At 37.9% G+C, this 15,688-nt stretch overlaps 1 protein-coding gene across 2 annotated transcripts in view; it reads right to left on the minus strand.

Moving 5' to 3' along the window:
* LOC143247661 (LIM/homeobox protein Lhx9-like) overlaps positions 1-13,291 on the minus strand; it is a 28,184-nt gene extending 14,893 nt beyond the window's left edge. Inside the window, exon 1 of one of the 2 annotated variants that reach the window (XM_076496043.1) lies at positions 12,775-13,291. In XM_076496043.1, coding sequence (XP_076352158.1) covers positions 12,775-12,989 — 215 coding nt within the window. In that variant the 5' untranslated portion in view covers positions 12,990-13,291. The remainder of the gene's footprint in view (positions 1-12,774) is intronic. The other variant, XM_076496042.1, reaches the window with a different exon arrangement.
* Positions 13,292-15,688: the final 2,397 nt, after the last annotated feature.

The raw sequence follows: 15,688 nt of genomic DNA on the forward strand, positions 1-15,688 counted from the left end.
GCGTTTCATCAGCAGCCTATCCATGATGCAAGTTTGTAAAATATACTTAAAAGTGGTTTATATTTTCCTTTTTGTGAATATCTTTTTTTGACAAATTAATAATGTACGAACGTTGAGTACCTCCTAGCGGCACAACTTGCCAAGATTATTCTTCAGTTTTGAAGTATTTGTGTGTGTGGTACTTAAAACGTTTAGAAACTTCTCGCGTGCTCCCAGATGGAGCCAGCTGTATGGGAGACAGGCAATAACAAGGTGTTACACCAGTTTTAGGACACTAAGACATTGAAACAGTTTGTAAAAACATTCAAGCACGTGAAAAGTTAGAATAATATACAAATATTTATTTTAGTCATTCATTTGTTTATTGTAATATCTATCTGTTTCTCATGAGGATCATTCAAATAGCTTGAGTATAGATTTGGGATTAACTTAAATTTGCTAGATTGGCTGAACCTTTTTGAGATATCATTGGAATTATGGTCGAAAACGTCGATAAAAATGAGGATATTCAACTCTCGTAATATAGTAGTAGTTAGTTTGTGCTTCTCGGTAAAATATCGCCCTAAAGTGAATGTTATTTTTCTTGAAGTTAAGGACCTGGTGTCAATATACAAGCGAGTTTTGTGAAGGTTAATGCAGTAATCAGTTATATAATACGTCTAAGCACACTAGAAAGAAGCTAGAGGGAAGGTATCTAGTCATTACCACTCACCGCCAACTCTTGGGCTACTCTTTTACCGACGAATAATGGGATTGACCGTTATATTCTAACGTCCCCACGACTGAAAGGGCGAACATGTTTGGTGTGACCAGGATTCGAACCCACGACCCTCACATTACGAGTCGAGTGCCTTAACCAGTATTTCTATTATGAAATAAAGGTAGGTAAATAAAAGACAGGTACAGTCGCTTCTTCTTTCCTCTGGTGGAATACGTAGCAAGTCTCATACGTTTTAAAATCCGAGTTTTGATACCTGTGATAGGCAGAGTACCAATAGGGCAGTGTGTAGTATTGTGCTTAGTAACAAATAGATACTATATAGGTACAACTATATTGATAGAGTATCTAATCTGACAGGAAGGTACACGTAAAAACACTTTTTAAAACTACTGTATATATAACAAGTCCGGTCCACGAATGTCAGTGGCTGGACATTGAAAATATGGGTCACAAATTGTTGGTGTTTTTTTAACTCATATAAAATTGTCGTTCGTGAACTTTGGACAATGTCGTCACTTTTCGGCCAATGTTGTTAATTCATACTTTAGCACAAGACTGGCCGTGTCAGTGCCCACAACGCGTACTTGTGGACTTGTGTTAAATTTACTGTCGTTTTCGGACATGTTTGATACAACCTATTTGGCCGAGCTTGGCTCGGGGGCTAATATCATGCATGAGTATGTGTCTGCGGTTCTTTTGTGCGCATTACGTTGCGGAAAAAATATTTAAACCATCTCACTACAGTTGTAGGGAAATAAAAAAAGAGGAACATTTTGTGTGGTTAGGCCAGTGCGCGTGAGAATAAAAATAAAGTCAATCAGAAAAGAAAAACATACGAACAGTAAAATATATCAAAGGAACGACTGGCGCAAATAGCCCTCGTGTGGCTTTGCGAGAAATTAAAAACAAACAGTAAATGTCTGCATCAGATGTTCATGTTGGGTATCGACGGAATTTATTTATGTATAGTTATCATTTTAAACTACAGATTTGAAAAAAAAAAAAATCGAAGTTGCGTCAAGGCGGCTAGCGTGTCAGTTATAAAATGTAGACACGTTAATACGAGTTGCACGTAACACGTCTAGAAAATGTGAAGAAAAAATCATTTATGTCCAAGAAACAGAGGATACACATTAAAAACAACAACAACAGAGAGAGAGGGGGTACAGATTGAAGCTTCCTGGTAAGAGATGCTAAGAAAGTTGGCTGAGTTTGTAACTCAACCGAAGACCACTATCACACTCCTTTGCTAAGTAAACGGTAACTTAAGAACAGCGAACAAAGTATTCCTTGTTGGTCGATTTCTTATCAACACCGGATCGTCGGAGTGATCATTTAGCGGTCTTCGCCCCGACTGCTGATGGGTGAGGTCGTACAGACCCAGTGTTACGTCATCGTAGTTAGCGTGGCATTAAACGTTGCGAGACTGCTATCATTTACATTATAAGTTGTTTTTAAAACTTCCACTGGAACCGTGAGCTTACATAAAAGTCAGTATTCTGTTACAAATAACAAATAGTTCTGAGTTGTATATCTTGATATGCATTTACTGAACAACTCGTGTCATAAATACACCTATACCCCCACCTAAATCAGTGTATTTCCACACAATTTGTGCAAAACTGGAACTATAAATTCTAGGATTCCAGTACAAGGGAGGCCCGGCATGGCCAGGTGCTTAAGACGCTTGACTCGTAATCTGAGGGTCGCGGGTTCGAATCCCCGTTACACCAAACATATTCACCCTATCAGCCGTGAGGACCTTATAATGTGACGCCCAATCCCATTATTCATTGGTAAAGGAATAAACCAAGAGTAACCCACGAGGACAGTTATGATGGTTAGCTTAGAATGTAGATTTAGGATTAACTTGAATCTCCTAAAATGGTCAATTCTTTTATTGTTGTTGGGATTGTGGTCGAAAACATCGATAACAGAGATGCAAACATACTTGTAGTTAGACCGATACTACTGAAGATGTTAATATCATAGGTGATTTAATATTTACAGGTTATTGAAACATACATTTATATTGATTAGCTAAGAGAAACGAAGGAATAAGTAATTAAACAATTGTAATCTAAACCATTATTTGACAATGTATGTCCACTTATAATTACCGCAACCACTGGGTCAGATTATCACCAAATCTGACACGTATTCTTATTCCCCCATCTTCCCCCAGAGAGTGATATGGGGGAGGAGATAGGAGGAATTTACTTCAGTATTCTATGTTACCTCCCGGTGGGATAGCAGTAACCTTGCAACGCCAGAATCCGGGGTTTTATTCTCCAAGGTGAGCACACCACTCAGCCTAATGTGGCTTCATTTCCGTTATATTGGTTTGTTTCTTTTAAAGCAAGGAACTTATTGTTAAAAGCGAAATAAAACTACATATGCGCAAGTCTTATTTCTCTCTCTGTGGGTTTTAGTGCCAGAATGTGATTTCGAGGGCTTACGTTTCACGCCCGTTGCCACAGAATTACGCTCCGTCTTCAGATACATGGAACAGTCAAATATTTAGACACGTGAGTGTGCTATAAGTCAAACCCTACTGTCTGATCATAGTAGCAGACAACGAGTATTGTTGACGATATTTTTTCTTTCTGGTCTTTTAGGTCAAAATTAGGGATGGCTTTGCGTGGACACTTTAGAACATCAAACGAACATTACGTGTAACAGAAAACCATTAACAGTTATTGTCATCGGTGTAATTTCTTCTGAAATCGTAGAGGTATACATGCCGAATTCTGTGATGGAATACAAAGCCAAATAAACACTGGGATCACCCAGTTCCCTCCACAAGGTAAAATATCCCTTGTTTCCTGGTTCCGTTTTTGGTATTTTAAGCAGTGCCGCCTCTTAGGCTTGCACGCACACACACACACACACACACGTGTAATATTTTTCGTATTCCGTGATGGAACTCTCTATGAAATACATTTCAGTTCTCGTTTTTAGCGCAAAACTACACAAGTCTTTTTACTCTCAATTCACTGGAGGGAATCGAACTCCGGATGATAGCTTTAAGACCGTAAAATTACTGCTGACCTACCAGGAGGAGGGGACGTTTTATTTGGACATAAAAATAGAAAAAAGAAACAAGTTTCAATAATGAATGTTGTGCTGTTATTGCTCGTTCTGAAAAGGGGTTACATTTTGTACTGCATATTATTTAGTACGTCGTCCTAAGAATTACCGTGACTGAAACTATACCATTGGTCTTGAGTATATCTCCTATTAAAAACAGAAGAATTATTAAATGGATTTCGCAACTCATTTTAGATGAATTTCATTTGATTTTTTCAACCTGATCTGTAATTTGTGTACAGATTGGCTAAATGGAAAAGTCTGACTTTTAGGGTCGTCTATAAGTTTGAGCTGTTGACCAGAGTGACGTCAGCCAGCAGCACCTGTCATCACAAGGCCTCAATACAATTTATTAAATCGAATATCTCACTTTCATAACACTCCCATGCACAGCTGAAAGCGTATAGAGTGTGTAGGAGAATCACAGCTCTAACCTTGGACTCTTCAATCCATAACTCGTTGCTTTAATTACTCATTCGCTCCCGGCAATTTTCTTTTCGTATAATTTTTTTTAATATATAAATTATTCTACTAACATTCTAAATAGAGTAACGTAATTCCCATGTTTAGTAAGCCATAAGACGTGGTGGCATTTAACTCGATGTCCTTCGTGTCAAACAGCAATTATATCGATCCATTGATAAGCTAACTTCTTCACATGAGAAGGAAAGAAGAGATTGTTGGCCTGCACTCCGAAATATGATAAAAAATCTGCGTTTTTCTACCTGTGTTTCCTGTTTTGTTTAGCCTTACGAGGCCTAATGTAAGTATGTGGAAAATAAAGATCAAAGGTGTGAACCATGTTTATCCCATATTTGAAATTCATCAGTTTGAAAAACTCAGAATCGTTCAGCTTCACGAGTTACACAAAATAATAACACACGCTTGTAGGTGACATCACTGATTTGTTTAGGTTGTGTTGTTAAGGCTGAAATTTTGTTTTGGTCTGTTTTTTGATTTTTTAACACTTTTAACCGCCGGGCCCGGCATGGCCAGGTGGCTAAGGCGCTTCACTCGTGATCCGCGCTGTCGAATCCCTGTCACACAAACATACTCGCCCTTTCAGCCGTAGGGGCGTTATAATGTTATGATCAATCCCACTATTCGTTGGTGAAAGAGTTGTCGGTGGGTTGTGACGACTAGGTGCCTTCCCTCTGGTCATACACTGCTAAATTAGGAAAGACTAGCGCAGATAGCCCTCGTGTAGCTTTGCGCGAAATTCAAAACCAAACTAAATTTACCCGCTGTTTCAGAGGAATTTGCACTTTATTCGGGGGGGGGGGGAGTTCAGTTTCGTGTAATAAACACTGAATTATTGTGATGCTATAGTTGCTACAGAAACGTAAATCATTAGATTCACAATCGAACAAAACAAGTCATGACTGACCATGGAGAATAAAAAGACATTTAAAAACCAGTTATAATTCGGTCTACTAAATGCAGTCTAATATAAGATAAAAAATATTTTTACCTTTCAATACGAATTATTTAAAACTGCCGATCAGTCGGAAAGATATTTGTCTCTTACGAAATGTATATATATTAAAAATATAATAGTATATGAAAAGAATCGATATCTGGACTATCGGTTCCCTGGTGGTAAGTTATGTAAATTCATGATTAATGAAAGGTTATCTAAGGATATAAAAAGTTACTTCCCTTGCATCTAATTGTAAAAAAAAAAAATGCCCTAAAATATGCAAAGCACAAAATGTTTGTTTGTTTTTGAATTTCGCACGAAGCTACTCGAGGGCTATCTGTGCTAGCCGTCCCTAATTTAGCAGTGTAAGACTAAAGGGAAGGCAGCTAGTCATCACCACCCACAGCCAACTCTTGGGCTACTCTTTTATCAACGAATAGTGGGATTGACCGTCACAGTATAACGCCCCAACGGCTGGTAGGGCAAGCATGTTTGGTGCGACGGGGATTCAAACCTGCGACCTTCGCATAACGAGTCGAACGCCTTAACACACTTGGCCATGCCGGGCCAGGGGTGGCTAAAAAACAACAACTTTATCACGCTTAAATTTACGTTATACTTTACACAGTTTCGAACCAAGATCACCGTTATAAGAAACATGTCCATTAACGACATTGCTGAACTTATAAATTATTACTTCTTTGAATTTTGTTTCAAAAAGTTTTTTTTTTTTTTTTTTTTTTTCAATTACGGACATCAATGGTCAAGTTTAGCGTGGCCAGACTATGACTCCTAGGATTTAGATGTCGTGTTTCTTTTCAACAAAAACAAAATGCTGTTATGCTAAACCGTCAGTCGGATAACAGGACATCAGTCCAGGAGTTGGTTTTAGTTGTTTATAACTGCTTTATACCTAGCCTATCAACTCCAGGTTAAAACATGGTTGTGCGTACATAACTACCGCATACCTTTGTTGGTTTCGGAATTTTGCGCAAAGGATATTTTTTTCTAATTTTATGGAAAGCACTAATTTAACCAGCAACACCACTTACATTTGTAACAGTAGCTTCGAATGTAATAAGGGACAGTTTTATATAGTTCGCCTCAGACCTTGTAAGTAACAGGTTGTCTTTAAATTATCTGGCTAAGTAAGTTGTTATACGGAAGGATGTTGATACCGTGTTTCTCCGAAAATAAGACAGGGCTTATATTAATTTTCACTCCAAAATATGACACTAGGGCTTATTTTCGGGGGATGTCTTATTTTTATATATTAAAAAAATGAAGTTACAAAGTAAAACTATTAAACTAACCATTTAAAATAAACTATTATTAAACTATTAAACTAACTGATTAATACTTAAACAAACTAATTAACTAACTATTAAACTAATTAATAAATTAATTTTTTTATTTCTTTCCTCTTTCTGCCACTCTTAACTAGGGCTTATTTTAAGGGTAGGGCTTATATTAAAACTATCCCCAAAAATCACACTAGGTCTTATTTTATGGGTAGGTCTTATTATCGGAGAAACACGGTATATGGACTGACAGATAAATATTGTGCCTTTCTTCAAATTTGGAAGGTTTCTGTATTTCTGTCTCATTTTTATTTATCCTTTTTAACTTTTAATATTTTTTTTTAAATGTAGGATACTTCCAACATTTACAGTTTTATCTTAATTCGTATCGAAATAATTCGACAAATAAAAATATTTCTCTGGAGAAGTCATCGTAGCGACTCAATGTATCGCCATAGTTACGTCACCATGAAGATGATAAACCGCTACTTCACGAGACGTAGTCACAGCCCGTGCTTTTCCCGTGACTTTGTGGTTTAACACTTAAAGTTCGTGAATGCTTTTGATACCTTGAAATTGGATTAATATTTCTCGATGCATTGTTCTAAACAGTTGAATACGATTTTCTTAACAATTGGTTTATAACCCTATACTCTTACAATATTCCCTCGTTGGAAAATGTGGTGTTTCGCGAACGTTCTTTTCTACACATAACGTGGTTGAACTAAATTGTACAGTCGTTCGAAATAACGATGCTATTTACATCTCTCTTTGAGCGACCCTTGTTTGCCAGGGAACATGATCGCGTTTGGCAAGGAGCTCCTTATAACGTCCGGGCGTTCTCTCCTCCAGCTTGCACGTGAAGAGAAACGCCCGGACGTTACAACACTTGTATCCTTTATTAATTCTATTTGCAGTCTTCACGTAGTTGGTTTTAACTTAAGACTGTCATTTCTGAGAAGATATATCAGTAACGCGCATCTTTCCTTTTGGAATCATTCATTCTTGAAACTGAACGAGGGGTATCTTACTGAACGTGGAAAGTCGTTTTTATAGCCGTCCCCCTAATGTCACAATTACTGTGTGGCTTTTCTTACCGTGTTGATTAACGGTCGCGTCGGTAGTCGAACTTCCAGTTGTGGTAGATAAAATATCCACACGCGATTCTCACTTTTAAAGAAAGGTGCCGAACTCCTATCCTCTTAACCTTAAACGGTTTTTGTTGGTTAGGCTATACTAACGTGTTGATGGTGACTAAGGGAGAGAAGAAGAAAAAAAAACTCATTTAAATGTATATTTCCATTCCATTAGGAAGCACGTAAAGCGGAGAGTGAATATAACCTTGGCGCTGAGCGTTAGACCTGTATGCTAGATTACTTTTCATATACGGGCAATTAATAATTAATAAGTGTTTGTTTGCACGCGATCCCCTTCACGCGCTAGAAGGTAATCGGTGTGCACCATTCCACGTTGTCGGTGTCAATTTCACCCTCGTGTTTCTTGAGTGCGATCGAGATGAAAATAAACACTCCAAACATAAATACAATAATAAGGATATAATTCACTTACGTACCATACATCTATCAGTCTATCCCACGGCTTTGTACCTAATTCTTTGCAGCTACCTACTAAAGGACGGGCAGCCCTTGTAGGTCAAACGCTGGCATGATATTCTACGCATGCATGCATGCACGCAACATTTCGCAGACAACCGCGTGGCCCCTTACCGTTATTAGATGACTTAGAGATGACATTAAGTTAGTTTCGTAGGAGAGTGCTTTAAATATTTTGTTTTCCAAGTACATTTTTTTTTTCTTTCGAAAGACGAACAAGAAAAAAAACAACACAACATCAGTATGTTTGTGGCCTGTGTTTGTTTGGGTCAGTTGCGCTGACTACATGAGTCGCCTCTGATTTTGAACCGATAAAGTAGAGAAAAGACAGCTTGTAAATAGTACCCGCTGACAGTTTTTCGATACTCTGATCAAATAGTGGGATTTGACCTTCAAACTTAACGCAGGTCCAAAGTTATGAACGGGACGCGAACCATGGACTACTGGATTTACAGATCGGCAAATTACGAGTAAGGCACGCTCAGCTTTTCTGTGGACTGAAACTCATGTTCAGCACATGTACGGCACCAAGTAGAGCAACCTACAAGCGGGTGGGAAACCCTGTAAACATAAAATAAATCAGACCAACTCCCTTCAGCCCGTTCCAGTGGCTCAGGGGCAAGTCTTATAACGTTAAAATTCAAATTTCGATACCTGTAGTAAAAGTGTTAATACCCATACCAGCAGTTCTAAGAGACAAATTAGTAATTTATTACTGTTGAAACTAGTTTTTTATGTAATAAAACTAATTCATAAACTTTTCATAAACAGATTGCTAGCTAATCATTGTTGTTAGAGCCAGTAAATTAATAGTTTTTTTTTTAATTTAAAGTTATGTCAAAATTAATTTTAACTTTCGAATAATATTTTTGTGCTCGCAATCGGAGGCGAAACGAAACACGACACGGAACGAAACGAGATTTAGTGTTTGAACAATAGAAGAGCACGTGAGAAACTGGTTTCCTGTACGCTCTGATGAGATTACACGCACCTGCTCCGTGTCACCAGAAAAATAGTGACATTTTCGTAAACTAAAAATAACAACGCAGTTTTATCGGTAAGCAGAAAATGACAATAGTGTACGCGTATATAGCGTTTAATAATAAAAGTTAACGTCTCTGTAGACGAGAGTATGGCAAGTGGAGGCAAGTGGTGTTTTGTTGGAAAACAATAACAACAAAAAACACTGCTGCCAAAAACCAACGAATTTTATTTTTTTACTAATAACAAAATAAAAAAAATAAACTGAATAAGTTTATTTAAGTATTTACTAATAATATTTTATAATTTATAATTAATTAAATAATAATGCGATTTTAATATTTATTCCAATACATTCAATAGGCAGCCCGCACTGGAATTTGTTACATAAGTTACTCTCGTTTCCTAAACTGTTAGTACAGAACTAAGTTTTCTTCATCACTGAATAATTTATAGCTCTCAAAAATCAAGTGTCTTGTGTCCGAAAGGAACAATCTGTATTTGGGTTGCTCTGTAGTTGCGCGATAGCCATCTGCGCTAGCCATTCCTAGTGATGGAAGCTAGTCATCACCACCCATCGTCAACTGTTGGGCTACTCTTTTACCAACGAATAGTGAGATTGACCATAACTTTATAACGCCCTCGCGGTTGAAAGGGCGGGAAGTCGAACCCACGATCTTCAGACTTCGAGTTAATCACCCTAAGCTCCTGGCCATGCCTGGGCCTAAGAAGTGTATGACACAGTGTGTTACTAACAACAGTGATTAGATATTTCATCTTCTATACCTCGGACTTCTTTTACTCACCACTAAGTTGAACTCAGTTTAACTAATTAATGAACGAATACTTGCTGTAAACTTAGTGCTATAAATGCAACTGGCCACCTGTTTGACTTACAATTTTAGTTTTATTTCCTTAGGTTGCACATTCACCACTTTTTTTTGCTGGCCGCAACGTTTTCACATCTAAGGTTTTTGATTAGATGTACATTTAACTTGAAGTGTGTATAGTGACATCACGTTGACAGTATTATTATAATTTCCCTCTCTTTCATGTATGTGGGGGGGGGGGTGATTATAGAGGACTTAAACCCATGATAGTCTTAGTTCGAGACTATATTAGGCTTTCTTTTCAGATTGAAATATTCCATGTAATATTCACTTTTTCAAGTCTCCCTCTAGTACAGCGGTAAGTATTCGGATTTACAACGCTAAAATTAGGGGTTCGATTCCCCTGGATAGACTCAGCAGAGAGCTCGATGTGGCTTTGTTATAAGAAAACACACGATGTTCATTGAATTATTACAATTTAATACCACTGGCTGTACTGGCGAATACTTCATTCGCATCCAGTTTACCGTGAAGAGAATAAAAATTCTCCGCACATTGGAGTCGTGAGTGCGTTATAAAGGTTACGGTCTAAACCCGTTACTCTGTCAGGGAAGAGCAGTCCACAAGTTGACGCGAGTGTGTTACGAGCTGCCTTCCCTCTAGTCTGTTAGTTCAAAATTAGGGACAACTAGCGCAGATAGCTCTTGAATAGTTTTGCGCGAAAATATGAAAACCAAAGAAATAAAGAAACGCTAAATTACTGTAAGATTATACGATTATATAAGCTAAATAATTACGAAATTTTTAAATGTACGACATAGGTTCAAATTATTTTTGTAGTCGGGTGAACAAAGTCGTACTTACAAACACTTGTAATATGTACATATATGTTTAAATCGCGCGCAAAAATACAGCGGAAGGTTTCCTAGTTCTGTATACAGTCATTTTGGAATTAATGTTTATTACATTATAATTCTTACGGACTTGTAAAACACTTTCATTGTCGATTACAAAAATACGTGCGCGCGAATGTGCACGTTATCTTGAGTTTTTCGCTCAACGTTTCACTATAATTGTACCACTGATTGGTTCCGAGTTTGTTTACAACCGCTTGAGTGCCTTAAATGCTGATGCATCATCCGTGGCTTCGGGAAATATTACGTGGTGACTCCCATCTTCTTGCTAAAAAGCCACTCCTAGTTTAGCAGTGAAGGACCAGAGAGAAGTCGGCTGGCTGACATCTCCCACTGACAACTCTTTGGTCTTTCTTTTTACTGACGGACAAAATTCTCCGTACGGTATTTATAATTCCCCTCGGCCGAAAGGACGACCATGGAAGGCGGCGAGGATTCGAATCCGCGACTCGCAGAAAGCTAGTGGATTGCTCTAACCATCAGAACATAATGTAAGTCAAGCTAAAATGTGACTTACGTTGCGATAGTACTTTATAAACACCGATACATCCAGATAATCCAGACGATTTTGAAATTGTGCAGCTCGATAAAACGTGTTTTCTAAATTTTTATCTATATTACTAATATTAACGTTGTGAAATGTAATGACGTTAATTGAAAACTCGTTTGCACGTTTCGTATTCGCCGTTGCGCTTCCGACACGTGTAGGTTACTTTCTGTACGCTGGACTGTTGGAACAGTGGTGCCGCGTACGTGAAAACGCATCATTCGGCTGAAGTTGAAGTGCACAACGTCACTACGGTTATATTTTGAAATGATTTACTGTCATTACACACTGGCAACATTTAACGTTAATTCTAGTAATAAACTTTATAACACCAAATTGTCCCCCTACCGGTGAGACAGCGGTTATTCTTTGGATTTACAATATGTATGTCAGAGGTTCTATTCCTCTCGGTGAACGCAGCAGACACCCCGATGTAGCTTTGCTAAAACAAAACACGCACACAAATTACCGAAGTTTTCATTTTCCTTTAAATAGACACTCAATGTTTCGTTCTACTTAAAACACAATGGACTGAGCAGGTAGCCTGATGTGGCTTTAATATACGAAAACACAGACACTAAAACACAAATCGTAACCAACAATACATAGCTTGAGTGTCCAGTTAAAGACAAAAATAAAAATTTGGTGTTATATGTAAAGCCGTTTATTTCTAGTTTTAGTTTCTTACATACACTTCAGAATATAAAGTTAATTAACGTTTCATCTCGTAATGACCCTTTGTACGACAGTTACGTCATTCACCTGTGTGGAAAACAGTGAACTAATATACAGAAAGCTTCGAACTGGATTTCCAAGGGCGTGTACATCAACGTGTCAGTCGTATTAAGAATGGTAAATAGTGTTCATACATCATACATATAAAGTAATTCATCCGATAATAAATATAGGCCTTTTAGTCGACGCATAATACTGATGAATAGATGAAACCATACACGAATGAAATACGAACTCGGTAAGACTAAATTTTGTATGTAATATGTGTTAGGTATTACAATAACAATGCCATACGACTGTACGTTTTTAGCTTTCACGAGCGGATAATTTTTTTTTACATTTTTATTTTTATAATGCCAGTATTAAAATGACGATTCAGAAGTCGTCTTTTACAAGTCCTAAGTTGTTGTTGTTTTTGCGCGCAAAATAAACGCGTATGGGTCGCTCAACTCTTTCATTAGACAATTTTGTGTTCGAAAACTTTCTTTTGAATAATGTGACTTTACCCATTCACAACCTTCTAACCTATCATTGTCTCTGAATAACAACTTATCGTATTCTATATTACGGTTATTCTTGTTTGTTACATCTAAATAAACTAACTGATCTATTCAAACTTTACCTGTAATAGTCCTCCTTACAGTATATGTTTCCATCCCGGGAGAAACACGTTAGTTCGGAGTCTAGTGTGAGTTTACATTCACAACACTTAAGACAACGGACGTGCCACTGTCGGTCCACGGCCAGGAGGTAGTAACGGTCCGCGATCTTCCCGCCGCAGCCCGCACAGTGGGACGGAGCAGGTGGCTCGTACTTCCCTGGGCTTATGACGGGCATCCCGTTTCCTTTTTCTTGTACGCAGAAAAATAAACGGATATTCAGTCAAAGTTTAAGACGTACTTCGCAACTCTCGATAGCTCTTGTATTTATGAAGAGGCACTCGAACTTGGTAAGTGCTTATAGAACACCCGAGGTCACTGCTGTTGTCCGCACTAGTATCTGGTTCAACCTTATGTACTTCTATGCACGCTCACTCTACGTTCAAACTCTCATATAGACGCGTCGAGTTCCCGTTCAGCCTACATGCTATGTGCACCAGGCGACCAGCCATGCGAAGCAATCAGACAAAACACCTTCCCGCCCTGAGGCTCGAGCTGAGGAACCCCGCCTCTCAATAATTTATCCATTCGCTTTTCTCTACAGCTTGCGAGGCGGAGCGTACTCAACGCATGCGCAATTTAACCCCAATAAACGTGTCAATGTAGTAGTGGTGGCATTTCTTTAAGCAGGCTCGTTCCGAGATGGGCATGCGCACACTGCTTCTTATGGATGCTTCTCTTCATTGCACTTAGCACAGAAGTGTGTCTGGATAAACAGTTGAAATACAATGACTAACAAAGATTTAACACAAAACTCGTAATAATTAAAAAAATATACACTGATAATAATAGCAGGCGAATAGCACAGCAACAAGCAGCTCCAAATAACGAACCCCATTCCAGGTAAACAACTTCAAGACGAAACTACATCGCCTAACAAGCTTCAAGAAGCAAATATTAACAGATAAACAGGAGATAAAGAAACCAACTCTCATTAGGAAAACAACAAACAAACGTTGCCGATTGAAAGGCCCAGCCAACAACCATACCAGAAAATGTATATAATATGTACTTTGATTTTTACAATCTTGGATACCCCCCCCCCCAGTGCAGGGGCACATTACAGCTGCCAGAAAGCGGATTTCGATACCCATGGTGGGCAGATCACAGATAACCCTTTGTTATAGGCTTTTGTCTCGTACTATCTTTGGGTACTTGTGTAAGTAGATACAAATAATTGTGAGCTAGGTTTTAATCGTATGGAATCGTGTCTGAAGGACTTGCATTACGCAATAATTGAGAGAACGTACGATATTCTATGAATAATATTTTGAAACGTTATTTCAGTTAGTTAAAACAACGAGTTGCCTTTCTAGTTAGGCATTAGTTTTGTTTTTTCAGTTTACCTCACTACAATCCTGGTGCTATTGACAATAGTTACACTGTCTGGAAGGAATTTTTTATGGGCCATTCGTCTTTCTTACTTCTGTTTAAAACGAAAACAAGGCTATAAAAATCAATGATTTTATTTTTTCTACCACTTTTTATATTGTATGTGTTGTTTTTATAATGTACTTTGTTTTTCACTTGGTCTGCGTGACGTAGACAGCCACATTGTTTTACGTCATGAAATACGAACCAATAATGATGCAGGTATTATTCGACAGCCACATTGTCTTACGTCATGAAATATGAACCAATAATGATGCAGATATTATTCGAAAAATTGTATCCAATCAAATGAGTATTATCTCAGCTCTGTTTAAAAGAAGAAGAAATTCAGTTTTTATCAAAAGCGTTAATTAAGAAATGGACCAAAATAAATTTATGATAAATAGTTTTCTACTGAAAAGTAGAAGAGTATTGAATATGAATTTTTTTTTAAAGTTTGAAGTTCTTGTGTGGTACTGTATCCCTTATTCTACCAATTATGTGCTGCATCACGATGAAACTATAGAAAATAAGTCATCAAACATATATATATATATCCCACCTTTCAAAGTTTCAACGGGTTTCATTCCCTTCACAAACAAATAACTCGAAAGGAGACCAGACCTTAAGAAAACGTAGGAGAATATAATATTCAATATATCCTGCTCTCCACTGGCACAGCACAGAAAGCCATTGTTTAGTGTGTTCTTAACTACAAACAAACAGTGTACATTCCAGTTGAACTGGAACTTGTAATGACAAGAAAAAACCTTCAAAACTTGATACAATATGTTTAAAATTTTTAACGATACGTCTTGACAGTTGGGTCGATGTGTTTGGTTTATAGTCGATGAAAACGTCATTGCCCTACAGAGAGGGCGACACCTACGCTTAGATGACATCATCACTTCTGGGTGGAAGATTTTCCCTCTTTGGAAAACTATTCTTGGAGTTTTATCTTCCAGCTATCGAAAACACTAATCTAATGTGCATTTGACTAAAAGTGCAAGTCCTTTCTAAAATATTTTCGTTTTTAATCTGAACGAGGTTAGAATGGTTTTGTGCTCTACCTCAAGTTAAAGTATAGTACAGACAAGGGATTGTGATACTTGAAGTGCACGAGTTTTATCAATGAACTAATCGTATATAATCAGTTTCGTTTATTTGGAATTTCGCGCAAAGCTACACGAGGACTATCTGTGCTAGCCGTCCCAAATTTAGCAGTGTAAGACTAGAGGGAAGGCACCTAGTCATCACCACCCACAGCCAACTCTTGGGCTACTCTTTCATCAACGAATAGTGGGATTAACTGCCACGTTATAACGCCCTACGGCTGAAAGGGCGAGCATGTTTGTTGTGACGGGGATTCGAACCCGCGACCCTCAGATTACGAGTCGAGCGCTCTAACTACCTGGCTCTGCCGGGCCTAGAGTAAGTGTTAACCATTTCAATGCACCATTTGAACTAAATTCACATGTTAACGTTTATATATAAATATCCTGTCTT

This window comes from Tachypleus tridentatus, chromosome 3 (genome assembly GCF_004210375.1).
Source record: "Tachypleus tridentatus isolate NWPU-2018 chromosome 3, ASM421037v1, whole genome shotgun sequence".
In the NCBI taxonomy this organism is placed as follows: domain Eukaryota; kingdom Metazoa; phylum Arthropoda; class Merostomata; order Xiphosura; family Limulidae; genus Tachypleus; species Tachypleus tridentatus.